This window comes from Schistocerca piceifrons, chromosome 8 (assembly GCF_021461385.2).
Source record: "Schistocerca piceifrons isolate TAMUIC-IGC-003096 chromosome 8, iqSchPice1.1, whole genome shotgun sequence".
Lineage (NCBI taxonomy): Eukaryota > Metazoa > Arthropoda > Insecta > Orthoptera > Acrididae > Schistocerca > Schistocerca piceifrons.
Genome location: NC_060145.1, coordinates 425,045,396 through 425,071,216, shown reverse-complemented (window position 1 = coordinate 425,071,216; position 25,821 = coordinate 425,045,396). Strand labels below are relative to the sequence as shown.

The 25,821-nt window shown below is 40.4% G+C and overlaps 1 protein-coding gene across 5 annotated transcripts in view; it reads right to left on the bottom strand.

Moving 5' to 3' along the window:
- The window catches only part of LOC124711167 (protein piccolo-like), a 305,632-nt gene that overhangs the window by 4,457 nt on the left and 275,354 nt on the right, over positions 1-25,821 (bottom strand). For all 5 annotated transcript variants that reach the window (XM_047241089.1, XM_047241087.1, XM_047241088.1 and 2 more), the window contains 2 exons: positions 12,006-12,225; positions 9,312-9,488 (listed from right to left, as the gene is read on the bottom strand). In XM_047241089.1, the coding sequence (XP_047097045.1) occupies positions 9,312-9,488; positions 12,006-12,225 (397 nt within the window). The remainder of the gene's footprint in view (positions 1-9,311; positions 9,489-12,005; positions 12,226-25,821) is intronic.

Sequence of the window (25,821 nt, the reverse complement as noted above, 5' to 3'; positions counted from 1 at the left end):
CTGCACCGTAGTGTTTTTATATCACCTAAGAATTTAAAATTTTCCAATTGGTAATGGTGGCAACATTTCATTGGTTTCACTGTTATCAGAGCAAGGCCACTGTTTGTTCTTTTATTATTTTCATCATCATCATCATCATCATCATCATCATCATCATCATCATCATCTCTCCGTCCTCGAACAGAATATGCCTATGTTTGTTAAGGAAATAAGTTAGAGAAGAACCCATTCTTTATCGGCATTCAAAACTTAATTCTTCAGCTTCTCCCAGTGTACTTCATGATACAATAGTTGGCAGGTGAACACCAGGATATCAGTTTCAAACACGCACAATATATCAACAAGCGACCATGTTGCCATTTGCGGGGCGTGGTGGTGGGGGTGGGGGTGGGGGGGGTGGGGGCTGGTGTGGTGCTTTTATTTCTCTCCCTCCATTTGATCTGCCATTCTCAGTTTACAACCACCCACCACCTCTGCTACCCCGGAAGTCAGTCTGTTGTGGAGTATCACATTCCCCTTCTTAATCAGACTAATTTTAAGTTCCCAGTCCTTGTTAGGGATGCAGTTGCCCTCATGATTAATCAGCACTTACCTTACTCAAATATCAACTGATTCTTCAATGACAGTCCCAGTAATTAAGACATCTGTGCCAGAAAGTTAGTATGGCCATAATGCATTCCATGTTATTCTGATAGGTAATGTTCTGTAGCTGCAGACTTGTTACGTTGTTGCAATCTTGGAGGAGGAGGTTCAAATGGATCTAAGCACTATGGGACTTAACATCTGAGGTCAGTCTCCTAGATTTAGAACTCCTGAAATCTAACTAACCTAAGGACATCACATGTCCATGCCCGAGGCAGGAGTCGAATCTGCAACTGCAGCAGCAGCAGCAGCAGCAGCAGCAGCTCGGTTCCGGCCTGAAGCGCCTAGAACCGCTCAGCCACAGAGGCTGGCGGAGGAGGAGGAGATTAGTATTTAACATCCTGCCGACAACGAGATGATTAGAGACAGGGCACAAGATTGGATTAAGGAAAGTAGGAGAAGAAAAGCTGTTGTGCTTCTCAGTTTCCACCAGTTCTACATTGGATGTACGGTGTAGGGCTCTCCACATTTGCTACTCCTTGTACTACTTGTTCTGGAATACCCTCATCAGATGTGCAGTTCTCTTTGTTGAAGAGGATGCAAGCCCTATGTACCAAAGTTTTGAGCACACCATTCCTGTGTGTTGAGTGGCAGCAGCTGTCCGCATGTAAGTAAAGCTCTAACAGCACTGGAATTTCCCAGATGGTATAATACGTAAAATAAAGGAAAGGAAAAGACTCATCTGCAACTGACTGAAGTGTAATGCATAAAAACGCCCACAAGAAAAAGATTCACACTATCTTACAAGTTCTTGCTATTTCTCTAGCACATTCACATATACAGACACCCAAACACAAACATATGTGGCCACAGGGAGACTGACTGTTGATTATCCATTTTTGAGAGAAGTTGCCAGGGTAGCTGGAGGTAGAGAAGGAGATTGTGAAACAGGTCTGTCAAAAGATTACTCAGCTTCAAATGTTGAATATATAAGCAAATCCATGGTGCTGCGGTGTGTATTCACATGGTACCATCCTATGCTAACTTATTTGTGGGGCATATGGAGGAAAGCTTTCTACCCACTCAAAACCTAATACCCCAAATACATTTTCAATTTCAATATCTCAACTAGCAGCAAAGAAAACGTTTGCTCTTTCCAAATATCTACTCCAAAATTTGCTTTGGTTGGCTCCTTTCACCTGAACAAGCGAATTTCCTTTATGTTAAACTCCACATCTCAAGTGGCTCCATAAATACATCTATTCATATCAACCATCAACAGTACCTCCATTCTGACAGCCGTCACCCATTCCAGGTCAAAATGACACTACCTTACAGCCTCACTACCCGCAAGAGCCAAATCTGCAATGGAAAGCAGGAGTTGTCGAATTATACTGATAACCTTATCTGAGCCTTTATTTACAGACAGTATCCTATTCAGCTCATCCATAAAAAGATATGTGACATCTCCTCCTCCGACACTAATAAACCTGTTAACGTGCCTACAACCAGCACTCCTCTGATAGATCAGCAAATCTGGCCTTGGTAAAGCTCAACTATATCTTTCGCCAGGGCTTTGACTACCTCTCGTCATGAGGGATGACATCTACCCGTATCCTGGCGCCCTCTTTTCTCAATGTACTCCTCGTGAGACAGGTACACTGTTGTGTTGCCTTCGTCGGTGGGCAAGAACACAATTTCCGATCTTTGTTCACAAGAATGCATATGTTTCATGAACTACTTATTAAGGTCAAAGTCGTGCAAACTGCCTGCTCCACTGTGCTGATGATGTTCGTGATGGGTGTGGATTTAAGAGCAAGTTCAAAATTGAGTCCTTTCAGAAGAACTGAAACCACATCCTCATCTAATTGCTTGCACATGAGATTGAGGAGAGTGTTGCAGGAAGCATCAGTAGATTATCTCTCTGATACATGCTGTGGGCCATGTGACACCACCAATCCATGGCCATGTCCAGGAGTTGAACTGGTTGGCCAGCTGTAGATGTAAACTGAAAAGTTTTATGTTGGTTGAGTCCAGGCACCAGTGAGTACAGCACAGTCCCTCCAATACTGTAACTAGGCTGGCACACCTCTTGGTTCTTCTGGTTGCCACTGAATCAATGTGATGCATTACCCTGGCAAAGTTCAGCACCACATCTTCCTCACAGCACCTCATAAGGAAGGCAAATGCACACTGCAGACAGCTCTTACAGTGGTGAAGCTTCTTCATGCCACAATACATCTCCACCTAGTGGTATGAGAAGTGATTCTGTGAAAACGAAGTAAGTAATTCCTTTCATCTTTTTGTGGGGAAATTACATTGTCCAGTTTCATTAATGGGACAACCTCTCCAAAGCCTGAATAACCACCTTTTGCAGCAGGGACTGCTAGATGATGTGCAGGAAGAGTGTCAATGAGGTTCCAGAAGACACCGATAGGAATGAGGAGCCATGCCAACTCCAGTGCCATGGCTAACTGCATTAGGCAGTCCTGCCAGGTCCTTCGAATTTTTTTTTTAAGATCTTCTGATTTTTGAATTATTCTAGAAAATACAAAATTTTGTGTAAATATACCGAAATTTTCTGATCTTCCATTGTCGATAGTAAATGCTGCACATACTTGTCAATTCAATCACAAGGAAACATTATGTTAACAATTACTACTGCTGGTCTACTACTGTATTGTTTGGACACAAGAGAAGGCAAAGTAATGAAAAACAAACACTGTCCAGTGGTTGTAGTCCAAGGCAGTGGATGGAGTCGAAGTTATGCCTATTCAACAAAGGAGCATATGGGCAACAAAGTGCATTTATGGGTCTGGGCAGTTCACGGCGGTTACCAGGTGACACACAAGCTCGTGCAAAGTATGGGAGTGCTGTGCTTGATTAGATATGAGTTCAGAGTCGGATTTTCAGTCCGTGGTGACAATGCCCAAAAAGGTAAAATATGGTACGAAATATAATCCCCGATGGGAAAAAGAAACAGTGTGTAGTGGTTGGCTCAGAAGCAAAAAGAAAGGTCCTCATAATGTCTACTGCTGGGCACAATAGCATGTGAGTGGTAAGAAACTTTTAATTGTGGTGACCAGCAAAGGCAACCTAAATTTACCGATATGTCATGAAGTGGAAACTCAAGATAACGTGACAGTTACGACTGGTGAAACTCGCCTTGCTAGTTTTGTTGCAGAGCGTGATTTATCACTTTGGGTGGTTGAACATTTACTGAAACTCAACCAGGCCATGTGTCCTAATTAACAAGTTGCAAAACATATTTAATGTGGCATAACAAAAGTAACTGAAAACATAAATGTTGCAAGCAAGGCAAGTTTCGTGAATTGACACACTTAAGACAAATAATAAGACAGCAATTTAGTCTCACTGTTGATGAATCAACAGATAAGGAGTGCATAAAAGATTTGTGTTTGGCAGTATGTGTTCCAAGTGAAGGAAATGAAATAAGTGAGGCCTTTCTGGGACTGATCCCACTTACTGATGCTACTGCCGATACATTATATCAGGAGATTGTCAAGTTCTTGAGAATATGACTGGTTTCACAGCAGAAGGAGCGAATGCTATCTTAGGGGACTGTCATTCCTTATCCACTTTGTTTAAGCAAGATATTCCAGAGCTGTTCGTGACGGAATGGTATGCGTATCCTTTGTTTGTTTAGCCCTTCCTAGAAGCATAAAAGACGTAGTGAGGGATGTTCACAATTACTTCCAGTGCAGCCCTAAACATATTGGTAAATCGAAAGATTTTCAGAATGTAGTAAAAGTAAAACCGCAAAAATTATTTCATCCTAGCCACACACGCTGGCTCTCTTTCCATATGGTCGTATCCAGGCTCCTTGTGCAATATGATTCTCGGAAACTGTTTTTTATTGATGCTGTGGCTAATGACAGACTTCTGGCAAGTGATACAATTCTGTAGAAATCAAACGATAATACTACAAGACTCTTTCTTCATTTTTTGAATATTGTGTTGCCTATCTTCAATACACGGAATGCTATGATGCAGCCAAAGTCTCCTCAAATCCACACCATGTATTGTGACACTGAGGCAACATTGAAAATGGTGTTAGAATGTTAAATGAGGAAAATTGTCTCGGATCAATCCCCTTGAAAGAAATTCTGTATTGAAATATTGCTCATATTAAATCTCTTTATGAACTGTATTTAGGAAAGAAGATTTCACTGGACATTGGTAAAAATACAGATCTGACTCATGACCAACTGAAGAACTTTAAATTTAGATGCTTGGATTTTTTGATTGAGAGTGTTCAACAGATATTCAAATGGTTTCCTTTCAGTGATAATATTCTAAAACATTTAGAAGACTTGACCCGGTCTGCATTAGAGACGAAAGAATTCTGACTGTTCCCTGTCTTCCATCAAAGTATCCATGTTTAATCAAAAATGGCATCCCAAAAATTGACACTGAATGGAGATTACTGAGAAATACGGAGTTAGGATCGAAGAGTACAGATCTCCAGAATGAGTTTGGACGGTAGGAGACGAGATACTGGCAGAAGTAAAGCTGTGAGTACCGGGCGTAAGTCGTGCTTCGGTAGCTCAGATGGTAGAGCACTTGCCCGCGAAAGCCAAAGGTCCCGAGTTCGAGTCTCGGTCGGGCACACAGTTTTAATCTGCCACGAAGTTTCGAGTACAGATCTGACTGAATTCTGGAATGCTGTCTGTAAGAGGAAAGGGTGAGATGTCGCTGTTGTGCTTACCCCATTTATTGGCTGGTGTGAAAAGAATATTTTCACAATAAAGAGAATGAAAACCAAAGTACAGAACAGAGTAAGCACTAGAATAACAACATGACTTTTAAATTCTATAAAGAATGCAAGACTTATGCCCAGTTACGGCTTTAATATTGGCACAGAATTTCTACGTCTGATGACTAATGACATTTATAAGGATGATGGGGAGGAGGAAGAAGAATGTGAGTGAAAATATAATGAAGAGCCGCAGAAACCTGGAGCCACTCAGTAACAATTCTGGATGTGTGGGGTGTTGCACTGTCCTGCTGGAATTGCCCAAGTCCATTGGAATGCACAATGGACATGAATGGATGCACGTGATCAGACAGGATGCTTAGATACATGTCATCTGGCAAGAGTTATATTTAAACATATCAGGGGTCCCATCTAACTCCAACTGCACACACCCCACACCATTACAGAGCCTCCACCAGCTTGAACAGTACCTGCTGATATGCAGGGTACATGGATTCATGAGGTTGTCTCCATACCCGTACATGTCTGTCTCCTCGATACAATCTGAAACGAGACTCGTCCGACCAGGTAACAAGTTTCCAGTCATCAACAGACCAATGTCGGTGTTGACGGGCCCAGGTAAAGCATAAACCGTCATGTCGTGCAGTCATCAAAGTCACATGAGTGGGTTTTCAGCTCCCAAAGCCCATATCAATGATGTTTTGTTGAACATTTTGCACGCTGACACTTGTTGATGGCCCAGCACTGAATCTGCAGCAATTTCCGAAAGGGTTGCACTTCTGTCACGTTGAACGATTATCTTCAGTCGTCATTGGTCCCGTTCTTGCAGGATCTTTTTCCGCCTGCAGCAAAGTCAGAGATTTGATTTATAACTGGATTACTGATATTCACGGTACACTCATGAAATGGTCGTACAGGAAAATCCACACCTCATCACTACCTCAGAGATGCTGTGTCCCATCACTAGTGCACCAATTGTAACACATGCTTAAACTCACTTAAATTTTGATAATTGCCACTGTAGCAGCAGTAACCGATCTAACAACTGCACCAAACACTTGTCTTATATAGCCTTTCGTCAACCGCAGCACCATATTCTGCCTGTTTACATATCTCTGTATTTGAATACAAATGCATATACCAGTTTCTTTGGCACTTCAGTGTAATATAACTTTCTCTTAATGTTGCTGTTCGTTATATCAACCCATAATGGTACGGTGGGGTCATGTGGACTGGAATTTTGTGTTTTGTTTAGTTTTAAGTTTGTAACATTGTAGCACTACACATCTCACAAGGGAATGGCCCAATCCAACTATCGAAACCCATCCCAAAATTTTTTATGCAGGAAGAATACAACAAAAGAAATGCACTGTAAAAATTTTAGCCTCTAAAAGACACTACAGCGTACTGCAGCCAGAGAGAGGAGTCTAAAGGCGCATTTCACAGTAGAGCCACACTTTCCCACCAGGTATCTTTAAAAACTTCTTTCAGTTACTCGTTTTTGTATCACAAGAAGTTGCTTAACAGTGCTTAGTACACACAGATTTTTCACTTAGTGCGCGAATTAACCATGACAAGAGAGCGTAGTGCCGTGTAGCACAAATATCCAGTACGACACACAGAATTTTTAGCATCTGAACCATACAAACTGGCATGTATCACTGATGTTTTGAATAACAGGTGGTTCATATTGACAGTTAAACTGCTGCAAAAGTAGTTCTTACGAAGACGACTAGCACAGGACAATATAGGCAGTGTTCGATGATACATTAGAGATAACGTCCATCAATCAGCACTTTAATTTGTTGAAAAGAAATATTTCTTACACATACACCATTTTATAACAATTCCTGCAGTAAAGTTATTATCCTAATTCTTGTATATTTTGTGACTACATCAATTTTTATTTCAGTTGGGGCCAGACTGACCCTACCATACCAAGTACACGGCTTTTTTAACAAAATATTTTCTTCTATCCTAGACTGAGTAGAGTTAACGTCTCGTAATGAAAGAAAAGAATCAGACCCTGAACTCGATGAATAGGTACAATCAATGCTTGATGAAGTAGAGAGAGTTCAGCTTCAATGGTGACTCTGATCTTTATCAAAATTATAGAAGCAAACGTGAGAGTGAAACAGAGTTAGACGAGGAGGAGGAAAATGAAAATCAGGTGGGAAATGCTGTTAGAAGCAACGAAATCAAAAGACAGGAAAACCAAAGTTTGCTGTTTTAGTTGTAGTACACCAGTATGCAATGACTGTTGAAATTCTATTTGGTTTTGTTTCCTTCCTGGTTGAAGAAGTTTACAATTTACATTATTTTACTGCTAAGGATTCTATTGTTGTAATCCGTTAATAATTTCTGACCGAACAATTTAGTGATAGTAAAACAAATACCAATGCTTTGTACACAGAATTTTTACAATAAAATGTTTGCAGTTCATTGTAAGTCACATTTTTAAGTATGTTCACCATAAAATATTAATAACTGTTACAATTAAATTGATAAGAGACTGTTTTATTTTTGTTCCCCTAATTATGTGTAGAGGTTTTTTTATGTATGTGTAAAAATTTATGTATATATAAAGATTTTTCCTATATCTTCTGAAAATTTTAAGCCTCATCTTCCAGAAAAAAAAAAATAATAATTTGGATCTGGCAACACTGGCACTAGGTTCCTCGATTGAAGATCCATGACATGAACAGCCCCACCTAGGTTGCCCCAGAGATTCTCGATTGGGCTTATATCCAGGGAGATTGTGTGACCAGGGGAGTATAGTAAACTCATCCTGGTGCTCTTCAAACCATGTACATACACGTTGAGCTGTGTGACATTGTATTGTCGTGCCGGTAGATGCCATCGTGCCGAGGAAGAACAAACTGCATGTAGGGAGGACATGATCCCCAAGGATATATGCATACTTCAGTTGATCCATTGTGTCTACCAGAATAATGAGATCACTCAGGCAACGCCATGTAAACATTCCCCAGACCATAACACTCCCTCATCCAGTTGGACCTTTTGCTTTCGGAAGTTTCACGCCGTATACGCCAACAGCCAGCTGTCCAATGGAATACAAAACATTACATCTCAAACAGCCAGCTGTTGCCAGTCAGTGAATATCCAGTTGCAGTTCTGCCGTACATAGGCCAGCCTTCGTCGCCGATGAACAGCAGTCAGCACGTTTGCACGAACCAGGTGCCCGCTGCAGAGACCCATACACAGCAACATAAGGAGACACTGGGCGGTTAGCATGCACACATCTCATTCTCCCTGTCATCTATGGCCTGTAGTGCACCACGGTTGCTTCAGAACGGATTTGGATGGCACAATTTTGTCATGAACATTATCCTTAAACTACAGCAGCACATGAACAGTTTACTAACTTATCCATTTCGGAAATGCTTCCACCCTTACGAGAAGGTCAATGAATATGCCCTTTTGAACATCAGACAAACCACTCTGTTTCTGCATTTATGACAATGAATGCACTGTTTTCTTCCCCAGCACACTATACTCTACTGATAGTGCTGCCACATACTGTATATAAATGGTTATTGCACGCTGACATCTAATATAGGTGGTGATCACATTAATATAACTAGACTGACTATTTGTGAAGTTTGTCGGAAGTCGGGAAGTGCTCTCGTTCTCACACAGTGAATGAATAAATTCTGGGTATTTGCACGCCAACAGTTACCATGTTTCAAGAGAAACAAATGTTTCATTGTGTTGAAAATTTAATGTAAGAATTTTAAGTTTTTAAACTATGTCCATAACTACGCAAAATATTGAAAATCAAACCTTTGTTGCAGGTAACCTATGTAACGGCTTCCACGGGCAACTGGTATTGTTAACTGGGATGGTCCCTTAGAAATACAGATTACTTAGCCACATTGTATGAATATTTCGGATAACTAACTGAATCATAACACATGCATGTTTTCTTTGCATAATCTCTTAAGCTACAATGTACCACACAAATTTTTACCTGCTTGGAAGATGAAAAGGAAAGCTTTGGCAGATTAAGACTTTCTATGTCTACATTGTATTTCTGCATTAGGTCTAAAAGCAATTTCTGGATGTCTTCGCGCTTGCGATTGACCACTTCTTCAGGAAACCAGTCTGCTAGTTTTTTCATTGGCAAATGGTAGTCATCTATTGGATTCTGAAACAAAGGAAAAATACTGTCAGGTGATTTGGAGAGGTGAGGGAGAAAGGAAAGAAAGAAAGAGAGAGAGAGAGAGAGAGAGAGAGAGAGAGAGAGACAATGTCATACTATTTGACTGTTGCATAGTGAACACATTGTTTGGGTCACATATATCTGACTGTACTATGTAACCTGAAATGTCACCTGGAGCTGCTGAGAAGAAATATTTACTAATGTGTTAGACAAAATTAATTAGTAACCCCTAACTGCATATTTTATCAAAAGGAAAAGTTAACTTGAGAAAACTATAAAATTACATGGAGATAGAATGGCTGGACAGAATTTGCTTTCACAAAGTGAAACACTAATTACATCTAATAATACATGTCCCATGTCCTCCCAACAGATGGGTCCCTTTCATCCTTTGGTCTAAGTGATCTTCCCCTCCTTCCTAACCTTATCGAACCTAAACCTCTTCCACCCTAAGGAAGTAAGCTTTTTTTTTTCTCTTTTCTATTAAATGTCAGCCATACTGTCTCCTCCTAATTTTATAGCTGCTTATTTCGAGTAGCAATAAAAAGTGTACTTAGAAATGGAATAAATCTGCCAACAATGCTGGAGTGTGCTATGAGAAGACACTTATCATAAAGCTATTTAATAAAAAAGGTTAGCTGCATAATGAAATCAGCATTTCTGCACCTTGATGACCAACTGAAAAAATCAAATATAAGCCTTCACTTACTCTTATACTCTTAAAATTGTAAGGCTTCTGCTTACAAATAATATAAACATATCCACTCTCAAAGAGCACAAATGCATTCAAATGGAAATCTGAAACAATGGGTTCAACCACATATGAGAAAACGTTAAGTATCATACTTCTATACACAGACAAAGGGTATAAGAAAGCAATAAAAAATTCATAGTTCAGAAAGAAAGATAAACTGAGAAGACCGATTCAAAAATTTCAGAGAAAATGTAAACATGAAGCAAGACAATAAAAGTGTCATAATGGATGATTAAATAAAGGTATCTTTGAACTGTAGTGAAGAAGACTGTTTAGGATTAGAGAGATTGATTAAGGAATAAAGAGTGTCTTGCAATGAATCGGACAGAAAGAACACCTAATAACATTATGGATTATATAGGATGACTGAACATATACAACAAAGTGATTATTTGCTGGAAACTAGTAGAATGCACAATGGAAAATAATAATCCCAGAGACAAACTGAGAAATGAGTATGTGTGGCTAGCAGTCCATTGTCTTGTCTGGCACAGCCCTGCATACTCCAACAGGCAGCACTACCACATCTTGCCCCACCCCTACCTTGCTATCTCTCACCCTGCCCACACAATACTGCTTCTATATGACCACTATATGCCCCAACCAAAATAGCTACTCACTTCAATCGGGCTTCAGTGCTCTGGCACGACAGTATGTCAGTTGTGAACATATGAATGTGTGTTTTTCTAAATCTGAAGGAGGTTTGTGTCTGATAGCTTAGCCTACTTCTTAATGAAATTGCCACTTAATGTCGCCTCTTTGTGGTGAGCAGTGCTCTATCCTAGCTCATATTGTTATATAGGCCTAATCATTTATCATTTAGTTTACAGCAGTTATGCTAAAATGTAGACAAACAGGTAGCAAACAGGACTGCTGACAGTATCAACACAACCTATGTGGTTGCAGGCCAAAACAAAATCATACAGATGCACTTAATTATTTGCAATAATTGTGTAAGATACACATAAGTAGCACAGAATCGTAACAGCCTTTATCAAGAAGTAAAAAAACAATGGCAATTCAATGAACATTCGAAAGGATGAACCTATTTTTGTCACTTTTCATAAAGATTGAACCAAACAACAAATTAGTCCACTAATGGTGAAGTTTGAATTGTGTAACAATTGGGGAAATGATGTCATGTTATTAAATCACAAACTGGTAATGCTATCTGAACTAACTGCAGTGCCTTCTGGAAGTATAAATCTTTGAAGACATACCAAATTATGATCAGTTGTCCGTTATCAAGCAACTGACCCAAAGCTGTACTACAGCAGTAAAGAAAAATGATAAAAAATGTTGACTCAATGACATTATCAATAAATAACTGCAAGGTCAAAAACACTGTTCGAATAGCCAAGGCATGGTAACAGCCCATTTAAAAATAATTACTGAAAGTTTGTACATAAATTGTGTCACCTTACTAACATTCAGAAAGCTATTTCTTGCATGTGCTTTCTAATATCCATCGGTTTCTAGATCAGTACCATTAATAAACAACGTTAAGACAACTTTTTTCTAAATAATTTTCTTGGTTTCTAATACATCAATGAACAAGATGACAACCTCTAAGCATGTCGAAATATGGTGTACTTTAAAAAATCATACTGGTAGTGGTGATGCATTACTACCTCTAAAAATATTTTTGTTACATATACTTCATAACAATTACAATACACTAATGACCATAATTTTACATATTTTATGAATTTACATCTGAACAGTATAGAGGCAACACTATAGCATACCATGAAGAAACTCTCGACATACTGCAACAGGTACAGACCACAGTCTGTAAAATTTGTTTGTTGTGGGACACGTGGCGAGGCACCTTTGATTGTATCCTTGTTGAAATCTCGGCTGCGACCCATCTTCGTTCGATATTCAATACGCAGATAGTCTCTAAGCGTTGCCACAACACGTGTCCGGCTAGCTCCCGAAAGTGAGTCAAAGATAAGAATGCAGGGCCTGTATTGAAATAAAAATAGACACACCAAATTAAATAGAATGGGAACTGAATCAAAAGTCTGCAGCCTACTGCTTCAGTACATAACAGAAATTTCAAAATCAGCAGACCCAGTCAAAGGAAATTTCACAAAAATAATGACCACTACAGCATTTAAAGAAAACAGACTATATGTAGCATCAAAACCAGTTTGCAGCATCTGTTAAACAATTTCTGGCTTTCTACTGCACTGGGAGTCGAGAGAGAATAAAGGAACATCAAGCAAAAGTTGATGAAAATGTATTTTGGATAGCCTATTAAGGCTAACCATATGGAAGACACACAACACACACCATGACATCTGCCTGGTGCCACACACTTACGTTTGCAATACCACCACCATGCTTACAGTGCATTACGTTTAATAACTTTAATTTGTCTGGTACCACCTATTACTTCCTCCCTGCACCAAAGGCACATGCAGTATTTTTGTGTAGAGTAGATAACAGACTTGATTAAGGGGAACTATAGCTGTAACACTGTGGGATAGGTGACTACAGCAGGAAATAATATCAAAATGAATGACAAATCAATGGACTATAAAATATGATCAGCACTGAAAACACAAAACTAGAATTAAAGACTTGCATAAGCAATGAAACTATATTCAAAGATTCAATATCAATCAGAAACCACCACCACAGCTCTACTAACTTGCATTTATTATGTTGTGACCAATTTCATTCAAAACAAAATCAGGTCACCTGCAGCTACACAAAACAATAATTAGGATAAATGGTATGCGACTCACATTGCCAAGAGTCTTCCTAACAAACCCCCCCAGAGTTCTGCCCGGATGATGGCTTAGGAAGACTACCATATTTACTCGAATCTAAGCCGCACTCGACTCTAAGCCGCACCTGAATCTAAGCCGCACCCAAAAAATGAGACTTGAAATCAAGGAAAAAAATTTTTCCACGAATCTAAGCCGCATCTGAAATTTGAGACTCGAAATTCAAGGAGACAGAAAAGTTTTAGGCCGCACCTCCAAATCGAAACAAAGTTGGTCCATTGTAATATGAGACACAATTTAGGTCAAATGAATGACAATACAGCTACAGTAGTTTGGTTCGAGTCGTAAGCTTAGAAGTTAAGCTTTACCAGGTAGCCATTGTTGTGTGTGAGGCGCTCCGTCCGTATTTATACGGGTATCCTTCCTTTTTCACGTGCTTCGTCTAGTTTGAATTCATTGCTTATTTTTCTTTGATCTGATAAGTGCCGTTCTCTTTGTTATAGGTGTTTACGTCACTCTAAACTGAAAATGCATTACTGTACTGTGTCATGCATTGTATGTCACATTCTGATAATGAGTGTTCACGGCCTGTCGCCGCTTGCGGCATGGCTTGCTTTTGTGCGCGCTACCACCGCTTACAATTAAAAAAACAAAGAGAGAGAAATCGTCTCATTAGCGAAGCAATGGTAAGAGACTGCTATTTGTTGTTACTTACACTGCTGCTTTCTTTGATAATGATCAACAAGAACCAAATAATGGACTGTGTATGATAGAAGATGTTCTGAACGATTCTGACTGTACCACTATTAGGCATACGAATAATACGAATGTAAACATGACATGATATATATATATTCTTTCGCGTTTGCTGTTGTCTCACTCTAGTTTCGTAGTTTATTAGGCAGACAGGATTTAAATGAGATAGCAGCAAACACGAAACAAATACATGGCAAAATGTTTATATTCGATTTATTCTTATGGTGAAAAGAATACTGTATGTGATTCACAATTCATAAAAGTTCCTATTAGCAACCATCTCTTCTCACAGGTAGGAAAAAATTCAGAAAGTAGAGTTGTCCATATTGACAAACATCCCAAACAGTCTTGCCAGTCGAATTTTCGTAGTACATTGAAATGCTGCTACATTCGAAGATGAACAGTACGGAATTTGTATTTACTTCGTTGGATAATGTATGAAAATGCAGTGGTAGAAACTCGGGGCGGTGAAAAAAGCTCGTCTTCCACCTTTTTTTTTTTTTTTACTGACGCAGAGGTTTTGGAGTATTTATCTTTGTGCCTGCAAAGCATGCCTGTGTAGCGCTACATATATTCGTTGGCAGAAGTTAGTTGTGGCGGCACCTACCAAATTTTTCAGAACTTCCGCTTAATTTGCACTCGATTCTAAGCCACAGGCAGTTTTTTGGATTACAAAAACCGGAAAAAAAGTGCTGCTTGCATTCGAGTAAATACGGTAGTTAGCTTACGTAACACTGAAGGCAATTTCTGGAACATTATGATCATATAAAGACACTGCCGACCACTTGGTAGGCACAGGGTGAGCAGCGAGTGCATGTATCTTGACATGCTGTGTGAACTAGCTTGTCTAGACAGCACCACTCCAAAGGAGAGGTAAATTTTAGGATATCATAATCATTACATATATACACAATAACCTAATTGCAGAAATGACATTCAAGCATAAAGGTACCACACAATTGTTGAAACAATTTGCAGACATTTATACATACAAAACCTGAACAAAACAATTATGCACAACAAAAAATTGGCCAAACGCAAGTTTGACACACACTCTGAGGGCTCTGTAGAAACATAATTACGTATGTAGACAGTCCATCCATCCCAAGAATCTTGATGATCTTTCCCTTTTATTGACACTGAATCTGGCAAGAAATTGGTCCTGGGAATTTCAAAGCCACACCAAAATCTCTAAGCTAGTTCCTGAGACAATCCCAGACATTCAAAATAAGTGAGCAGGGGACTTAAGTTTATGTATCTTGAGAGAAATAGAAAGAGAGAGAGAGAGAGAATTAATAAAATATTTTTTATTTACTTACATTTTATGTTTGCATGCAGTATTATTTCTCTATTGCGCTTCTGACAGACAATAAAATGCAATGGAAGTTCTAATGCCAAAAAGATATTTTTTATGTGATATCATTAAAATTTGACAATTTTTGTATTTTTTTCCTTTACTTGTGCTGCGAAACCTTACTTCTTGCCATATTTCATGATTCTAGTTCAATTGGAAGCACCCTACATGCCTTTATGAGTGAGGTTCCAAGTATCAAAATATGTACCATAAATGACGATGTCTTTTGACTGCAGCAACTTAGGAGCTTAAATTTTTTACAGCACCACAAGATGATAGACCTTAGGATGTGACAAATTTCAACTTGGTACCTACACCTGTTTCTGAAAAGAAGGGTTCCTAGCAGTCAATCAGACCGATAGACAGACTGACAACAACCCTATACTGTAAGAGCTCAGTTTTTACCGATTGAGGTATGGAACACTATAGAGAGACAAATTCATGTGCCTACACAAAGCTGTATCATCATCAGACAGAGAAAATAGCAGGTGGCACAAAAGACTAATTATGTACAATAAAACAGTAATAGTGATCACACAGAACGATCATAACCAATGAATGAATGTGATTACAAAGAATTGTACTGTCACTTAGTGAGTCAAATGGAGCACTGCTCGTTGTACTTATGCCAGTCAGTCAATGGGATGTTATACAATTGTTGTATTACACAATTTGCCTTAAACTTTATGTAAGATAACTAGACTTTTTATGTCATGATACTGGTACAACTCTGTGGGTATTTGTTGTGAAGACTGTTGGCTGTGTGAATTGCCAATCATTTGTGTGTGTCAGTTGTTACAACTTTTATCATAATTTGTGTTTTGTCTAACTGCATTTAACCTGCCAGTGATGATATTTCAGATGAACCCAGCCACAGCATAGACATGTGTCAATAAATACAGCGGTCATGGTTTCTTTTCATATTAACAAGAATCAGCTGTGGATCGCAAGAAGCACAAGGTCACACATTCAAGGAAAGGTAGAAAAAGAATTCCTTCTTGCAGCATGGCAGGAGACTGACGTTCAGAATTCAAATTTTCTTTATCCAAAAATCAGAGACAAAAGGGCTGGAGGAAAGGAAATGACTCACTGAAGAAATACAGTGCAGGGATGGATGAAAGCCAAATCAACAATACAACATTGCAATTGACAGATTTAAAACACAAGGAGGTAGAAATGGAAGAGAAAATCTGAGAAATCACAGATAAGGAAAGGATGCAGATAAGCATATCTGTAAAAGTGGGCATGAAAGCACAAATACAGGGATACAGATTCCACAACATACAAAAAAGAGCAGACAAATGAACTGAGGCCAGCACTGGGTAACATGAGAGAGAGAGAGAGAGAGAGAGAGAGAGAGAGAGAGAGAGAGAGAGACAATGACAACAGCAATTAATGTAAAATGAGATCAAGTGGTTCAGAAAAGCCAATATGCGTCACACAACTACCCACCTATGAGATGATGGTGACTGTGACTAATATTGGCGTGTATCAAACAGTGGAAAATCCACGATGGAATGTAACAATATCAGAGAAGGAAACATGCTACTCACCATGTAGAGGAGATGCTGAGTCGCGATAGCCACAACAAAAAGATTCACACAATTATAGCTTTTGGCTATTAAGGCCTTTGTCAGCAGTAAAAACACACACACACACACACACACACACACACACACACACACACACACACACACAAATGCAACTTGCACACATGTCTGCAGTCTCGAAGAGATGTTGACCTCCACCTCAGAGATGGCTACATAAGTACCTCTGTCCATATCAAACCTACTAACCACCAGCAATACTTCCACTTCCAACAGCTGCCAACCATTCCATACCAAGAAGTCCCTTCTGTACAGCCTAGCCACCCGTGGTCGTCGCATCTGCAGTGACGAGCAGTCCCTCTCAAACATACCGAGGGTCTCACTGAAGCCTTCACTGACCGTAATTATCCTCCCATCCTTGTAAAAAAAAATCTCCAGTGCCTTATCTTTCCAGGCTCCCACCACCTTCATAACTCAGTACCATTCGGGACTGGAGCAACTGAATTACATTCTCCAGCAGGGTTTTGATTACCTCCCGTCGTGCCCTGGAATGAGATACGTCCTGCCCACTGGCCTGCAGCCACTGTGCTGCATTCTATGCAGGCATGACAACCAACAAGCTGTCTGTCCACATGAATGGCCACCGACGAACTGTGGCCAAGAAAGAAGTGGACCACCCTGTTGCTGAACACACTGCAAAACATGATATCCCTCATCTCAATGACTGCTTCACAGCCTGTGCCGTATGGATCCTTCCCACCAACACCAGCTTTTCTGAATTGCGCAGGTGAGAACTTTCCCTGCAGTACAACCTATGTTCCCGTAACCCTCCTGGCCTCAACCTTAGTTAGTCACTGTCCTCACCCATCCAGTCCCCTCCCTGTTCCCATTCCAGCACTACACAGCCGTCATTTCACCGCCACACCAAATTTTTTAATTTCTTTTTATTTTTCTACTTTCCGCTACTTACCCCCTCCCCCCTCCATACCTTCTCTCCTTCCCACCATCTGAACTGCAACACTTCACTGTCCACCACTCCCACCATACTATCCACCCTCCTCCCCGCCCCAGCCTCCTCCTTTCCCCCACCTAGTTGCCACTCCCATCATGCACTGGTGCTGCTGCTGCTGCTGCTCGCAGTGTGGTTTCAGTTCTAAGAGACTGCAGACGTGTGTGCAAGTTGCGTTTGCGTGTGCGTGTGTCTACTAATAACAAAGGCCTTAACGGCCGAAAGCTAAAATTGTGTGAATCTTTTTGTTGGGTCTATTGCGACTCAGCATCTCTGCTATATGGTGAGTAGCAACTTTCCTTCTCTGGTATTGTAATATTGGCATTAAGTACACGTGCATCTACATATATACCTCACAAGCCATCTTGTAGTATTTGGCGGAGGGTAGATCGTATACTACTATCATTTACCACAATTCTTGTTCCAGTGACAAATAAATGACCATAGGGTGAGCCTCCAAGTAAACTTGAGACACACTGATTTTTACCTTCATGTTCTTTTAATGAGGTGTATGTAGAAGGAAGCAATATACTGAGTGAATCAGAAGTCCTGCACAGGTAGCTTGAAAATGGGATTAGGGTGCAAAAGATACAGTAATTCTGATTTTCAGGTATGTGGTTTTTAATTCTTCCCCCCCCCCCCCCCCCCCATAAAAAATGCAGGTTTTAGATCTTATCTGGCATCTTGAAAAAACTGATCAGAAATGGCACTTCTTTCCGTTTTTCCTCAGTAACTTGCTTCCAGTGCATGTTACACAAAAACATGCCCCTGTCAATTTTGAAGAACGTTACATTTCTCACAAATTTCATATAGAGCATGTTGGAAAATTCTAAAAACCTATTGAGATAAAAAGCTGTGAAATTCTGCAAACATATCTACACTCCTGGAAATTGAAATAAGAACACCGTGAATTCATTGTCCCAGGAAGGGGAAACTTTATTGACACATTCCTGGGGTCAGATACATCACATGATCACACTGACAGAACCACAGGCACATAGACACAGGCAACAGAGCATGCACAATGTCGGCATTAGTACAGTGTATATCCACCTTTCGCAGCAATGCAGGCTGCTATTCTCCCATGGAGACGATCGTAGAGATGCTGGATGTAGTCCTGTGGAACGGCTTGCCATGCCATTTCCACCTGGCGCCTCAGTTGGACCAGCGTTCGTGCTGGACGTGCAGACCGCGTGAGACGACGCTTCATCCAGTCCCAAACATGCTCAATGGGGGACAGATCCGGAGATCTTGCTGGCCAGGGTAGTTGACTTACACCTTCTAGAGCACGTTTGGTGGCACGGGATACATGCGGACGTGCATTGTCCTGTTGGAACAGCAAGTTCCCTTGCCGGTCTAGGAATGGTAGAACGATGGGTTCAATGACGGTTTGGATGTACCGTTCACTATTCAGTGTCCCCTCGACGATCACCAGTGGTGTACGGCCAATGTAGGAGATCGCTCCCCACACCATGATGCCGGGTGTTGGCCCTGTGTGCCTCGGTCGTATGCAGTCCTGATTGTGGCGCTCACCTGCACGGTGCCAAACACGCATACGACCATCATTGGCACCAAGGCAGAAGCGACTCTCATCGCTGAAGACGACACGTCTCCATTCGTCCCTCCATTCACGCCTGTCGCGACACCACTGGAGGCGGGCTGCACGATGTTGGGGCGTGAGCGGAAGACGGCCTAAAGGTGTGTGGGACCGTAGCCCAGCTTCATGGAGACGGTTGCGAATGGTCCTCGCCGATACCCCAGGAGCAACAGTGTCCCTAATTTGCTGGGAAGTGGCGGTGCGGTCCCCTACGGCACTGCGTAGGATCCTACGGTCGTGGCGTGCATCCGTGCGTCGCTGCAGTCCGGTCCCAGGTCGACGGGCACGTGCACCTTCCGCCGACCGCTGGCGACAACATCGATGTACTGTGGAGACCTCACGCCCCACGTGTTGAGCAATTCGGCGGTACGTCCACCCGGCCTCCCGCATGCCCACTATACGCTCTCGCTCAAAGTCCGTCAACTGCACATACGGTTCACGTCCACGCTGTCGCGGCATGCTACCAGTGTTAAAGACTTCGATGGAGCTCCGTATGCCACGGCAAACTGGCTGACACTGACGGCGGCGGTGCACAAATGCTGCGCAGCTAGCGCCATTCGACGGCCAACACCGCGGTTCCTGGTGTGTCCGCTGTGCCGTGCGTGTGATCATTGCTTGTACAGCCCTCTCGCAGTGTCCGGAGCAAGTATGGTGGGTCTGACACACCGGTGTCAATGTGTTCTTTTTTCCATTTCCAGGAGTGTATAAATCACAAAAAGTGGGATATGCCTGGGGTTTTGCCTTACAAGCTTTTCAATGCTATTTTATGCACAACGTATAACAAACATTGTTGTAAAGGATTTAATTTCCTTCAAGATTTATACAAAATGTGTGTAATTACTCACTATACAAACCCAAAATGTTGCATTAACAGTGTTTGTGGAAGTGGACTCTAAACTGAAAATACCACCCTCAGTGAAAAACAGTATTACCGTATTTACTCGAATCTAAGCCACACTTTTTTTTTCAGTTTTTGCAATCCAAAAAACCGCCTGCGGCTTAGAATCGAGTACAAATTAAGCGGAAGTTCTGAAAAACATTGGTAGGTGCCGCCACAACTAACTTCTGCTTTCGAATATATGTATTATGTAGCACTACGCAGGCATGCATTGCATGCACAATGCTAAATACTGGCGCCAAAACCTCTAGTGTCAGTAAATAAATAAAAAAACTAAATAAATAAATAAAATAAAAAAAGGTGGAAGACTACCCTTTTTTCTCCGCCCCGAGTTTCGACCACTGCATTTTCGTACATTATCCAACGAAGTAAATACAAATTCCGTATTGTTCATCTTCGAATATAGCAGCATTTCACCGTACTACGAAAATTCGACTGGCAAGACTGTTTGGAATGTTTGTCAATATGGACAACTGAATTTTTTCCTACCTGTGAGAAGAGATGGTTGCTAATAGGAACTTTTATGAATTGTGAATCACATGCGGTATTCTCTTCACCATAAGAATAATACAAATATAAACATTTTGCCATGTATTCTTTTGTGTTTGCTGCTATCTCATTTAAATCCTGTCTGCCTAATAAACTTCGAAACTAGAGTGAGACAACAGCAAACGTGGAAGAATATACATATCATATCGCGTTTATATTCATATGCCTAATAGTGATACAGTCAGAAATGAAGCACGGCAACTGACTAGAGCTTTAAATCTAAGATGACTAATTTCTGAGCAGAATGTAATGTACTAAAGAGGCGTCTGTAAAGATTTTCAAACGGAGAAAAATTTTCGCTAAACTCTCGCTTAGAACATTTTCTATCATCCGCGGTCTATTATTTGGTTCTTGTTGATCATTATCAAAGAAAGCAGCAGTGCAAGTAACAACAAACAGCAGTCTCTTACCATTGCTTCGCTAATCAGACAATTCCTCTCTCTCTCTCTCTTTTTTTTTAATTGTAAGCAGCGGCAGTGCGCACAAAAGCAAGTCATGACGCAAGCAGCGACAGGCTGTAAACACTCATTATCAGAATGCGACAAACAATGCATGACACAGTACAGTAATGCATTTTCAGTTTAGAGTGACGTAAACACCTATAACAAAGAGTGGCACTTATCAGATCAAAGAAAATAAGCTATCAATTCAAACCAGACGAAGCACGTGAAAAAGGAAGGGTACCCGTATAAATAAGGACAGAGTGCCGGACACATAGCAATGGTTACCTGGTAAAGCTTAACTGCTAAGCTTACGACTCGAACCAAACTACTGTGGCTGTAACGTCATTCATTCGACCTAAATTGGGTCTCATATTACAATGGACCAACTTTATTTAGATTTGGAGGTACGGCCTAAAACTTTTCTCTCCCCTTGAATTTCGAGTCTCAAATTTCAGGTGCGGCTTAGATTCGGGGAAATATTTTTTTTGGGGGGGGGGAGGGGGGGGGGGGAGATTTAGAGTCTAATTTTTCAGGTGCGGCTTAGATTTGAGTGCAGCTTAGATTCGAGTAAATACGGTACTGAATGTAGTACAATCAAACCTCTGTATAATAATTACCAACAGACTGATAAACCTGGGTACAGTGATAATTTTATATGGGACCAACTGATTTCATATGTGTAGTATGTTAATTACCCCTCATTACTATGATGAAGTAAATTTAGCAACACCCTGTTATAACAAAGACAAAATTTAGAGGAATTTACTATTTTCTATTTCTAAGAAGCTCACTATAGCAGTAGGTACTGTTTATTAACTACTAGACTTTCATTTCATTTCAAGAAGCTTCACTACACACTACAGTACTGTCTTTATTCTAGCAGTAAAGAGAAGCTTACAGCCGTGGACGAGCTGTGCTGAGCATCAAACACTGAAGAGCTCATTTGTTTGAAAGAGTGTTTAGTTTGTCCACTGTCTAGCTTCAGTAGCAAACAAAAGTGTTTTGTGGAGCTCATGTACAGCTTCGCTCCATGATTTTTGCAATCTGTCAATGTTTTTAGTTGAAGTAAACGCTTTTGACTTCGTTAATATTTGGACAATGAGTGGAACTCAGAAACAAATAAGGTTGGAGACAAAAATGGAGGTTTTGAAAGACATTTATATTGGAATGAAAGTAGTAGACGTGGCGAGGAAGCATGGACTTGCACAATCAACATTAGCTACATTCTTTAAAAAACGAAAGGAAATAAAAGAAAATTTTGTAAGTGGCAAATTTAGCCCTTCAAGAAAAATAATAATTTTAAGGCAAGTAACAGATGATTGCAAAGATTTAAAAACAGGCATGGGATCATTTTCAAAGAGATTTCAGGAGAAGAAAAGTCACCACCTTTAGATGATGCAGAATTTTGGAGGTAAAACACCATGTGTAAACTGTTAGAAAAATACAGTCCTTAAAACTTGTACAACACAGATGAGATGGGATTGTTTTATCAACTGATGCCAGAGAAGACTAAAGCCTTTAGAGGAGAAAAATGTAAAGGAAGGAACCAGTCTAAAGTACGCCTAACTGTTCTCTGCACCAACGCGCCAGGACAAATAGGACACACAAACTAACACCACTCGTGATCGGACGATCAGCAAACCCACGGTGCTTCAGAAATGTAAGAAGCTTACCAGGTTAAGAGGGTACATGCATTTTCTTTTACCTCCCTTTAATTTATAAGTTAAATCAGTACAGTATAGCTTCAGCTGTAATGTTTTGCTACAGTCATAATGTAAATGTCAATTATTTTATTGCAGTCAATTGCAAGGCAAATCGAAAAGATGTATGACATCCACTCTTTTTAGTGAGTGGGTGCTTTCGCTTGATAAAGAGATGTCAATGAAGAATAAGAAAATTGCATTACTGATGGATAATTTTAGTGTGCATAACAACATGCCAGCATTGAAGAATGATGAAATATGCTACTTCCCCTCCAAATCTACTTTAATTCTTCAGCCACTGAATATGGAGGTAGTTAAGAACTTTAACACAAAATACTGTTCACATTTAGTTCAACACATTATCGTAAACAGTGAAAGAAAGGTGAGCAATCCCTACAATTTCAATGTGAAGCAGGCTTGTGACACGATTGCTAGTTCCAGAAAGTGATTGTGAACTGCTGGAAAAACGCAAGAATTTCTGAAAGTGAAGATGTTGGTGACAATGTTGTGGTGGATGAAATAATGCAGGATGATATTCAATGAGATCTGGAATTTACGAGGGTAATCCCAAAAGTAAGATCTCCTATTTTATTAGAAGTACACAGACCTGTTTATTTCTATAATGGTTTACATCAGTTTACAGTTTGAACATTTAGCTATTTTTCGAGAGAATCACCATATCTTTCGATGCATTTTTGTAGACGGTGTGGCAGTTTTTGTACACTCATGTCATACCAGCTTGCCGCCATGCTGTTCAGAAAGTTGTGAACCTCTTCTTTCACCTCGTCGGTGGAGTTTAATCACTTTCCGGCCAAATGTCCTTTTAACCTAGGGAACAGGTGGTAGTCACTGGGTGCCAAGTCAGGACTATAGTGTGGGTGAGTGATTATGTTCCACTGATACTGTTGCAGGAGAGCAACGGTTTGCTGAGCGATGTGTGGGCAAGCGTTGTCATGGAGAATGTGTATGCCCTTGTTCAACATTCCTCTTCTCCGGTTCTGAATTGCCCGTTTGAGTTTTTTCGGAGTCTCTCAGTACCTGTGAGCATTAATAGCGGTCCCAATTATTCAGCTCCGACGATGAGGTGAAAGAAGAGGTTTATAACTTTCTGAACACCCATACTCTGCTGTGCCTAACCCTTGCATGCCACTCTCTCAAGTGCTGCTTTCATTTAATGTAAACAGTAGCAGTTCAGCTAAAACAGTCATAGATAATGGTCTAACTGCATGAGGTGTGTGTGTGTGTGTGTGTGTGTGTGTGTGTGTGTGTGTGTGGTGTCCCCCCCCCCCCCCCCCCCCTCTCTCTCTTCTGGAGAAGGCTTTGGCTGAAAACTTCTTGTGTAACAGTCTTTTTATTGTGCCTGTCTCTATCATCTTTAGGGTGAGTAGCAATCTATCCTTTTCATAATTGTTGAAATTCCAATCTGAACTTTTCATAGTCTTTTCATTCTCACTGGAGGCCTATTGTTGATGCACTCTAAGAATATGATGACTCTAGGAACAGACTACAACCTCTACGCGTGATCCATATGTGAATGGAACAGGTAGAAACTGTAATAACTGGTTCAAAGGATCATACCCTCTGTCATGCACTTCACAGTCATTTACAGAGTGTACATGTAGATTGTGAGACAGACTGTTGACATGACTTCCCCTTCTTCCCTCACTCCTCCCCCCCCCCCCCCCCCCCCCTCCAGCATTTCAGCATTTTCCCTTCCACTTTCCAGGCGTTAGAATCTGCAAAATTTCCATCACTTACTATTTGATTGCTATGAATGCACGTTTTTACTATACTGCGGCATGTGCTTTTCATTCAAAATGTCAGGTCCACATCAGGCTGTGCGCTTATCTGAGCTGAAAGTCAGAGTGAAGGTGAAACATCATTAGTGAAAGAAAAATGTGTAAACAGATTACGTTAAGCCGCTTGCAAAGCAAAAACTTACAGCACATTTTGATTTACTAAATAGCATAAATGAAGTCCAGAGTCATGCCAAATGAGATATAATAACGACAAGTCTTCGCAACTGAAGTTTTATTTTGGTGTTATTCTCTTGTTTATATTTTATTGCTGAAGTATTATTCTGCAGTAGTGGGCTAAAGTAAAATTCTTTGTTAAAGTTTTGGTTTTTTTTTCAGTTGAAATTACCAAAAAGTTTACTAAATACTGAAACAATAAAAAATTCATGGAATTTTTTAAACACCCCCAAATTTTTCCTGGGTTTTTCCCAGCTGAGAAAACTCCAGTTTTTCTCAGATTTCCCAGTTGCCCCGGGCCTTTACACCCTGAATTAGGATCACAAATTTTCACTGAGGGTGGTATTTGCAATTTCAAGTCCACTTTCACTGCAATTGTTACTGCAACATTTCTAGGCAAGTACAGGAAGTAATTACAAATATTTTGTATGAATCCTGAAGGAAATTAAATCTTCCACAATACCTATTATGCATTGACACTGTGCACAAGACTGCACTAAAAATGTTGTTAAAAAACCATTGACTTAAGGTGCTTCAGTAAAAATAACTGTTCAAAGCAACACCCACAATTTCTATGAAGCCATGACACTTTAGAACAAAGTTCTACAGTGCCTATATGAACAATCTTGCAGGCAGTGAGAATTCTAGTTTAGTGTTCTGCTTCATCTCTGGCAGAGTCTTGAACATTATGGCATTTACATGACATCACAAGAAGAAATCAAGTGTGGTCTGATATAGCTTCCACTGTCTGTGAATGGTGAGAGTGGAGCTGATGTTTGGATATCACTTTCTGCATGTGCAACACACATTTCACAGGCAATTACCGAAATGCTGATTGAAGGCTCCTAATCACTGAGAGCAAACAATGGTTCATCTAACTTGTGGATCCTTAGAGTTTATTGTCCTAGTTGATTGTTTCATTGTGGTACCATTTTCCTTGATTCCCTTAGCCGTCGAATCAGTCTCAGAAACATGGTGTGTAGTAATCTGACATGGA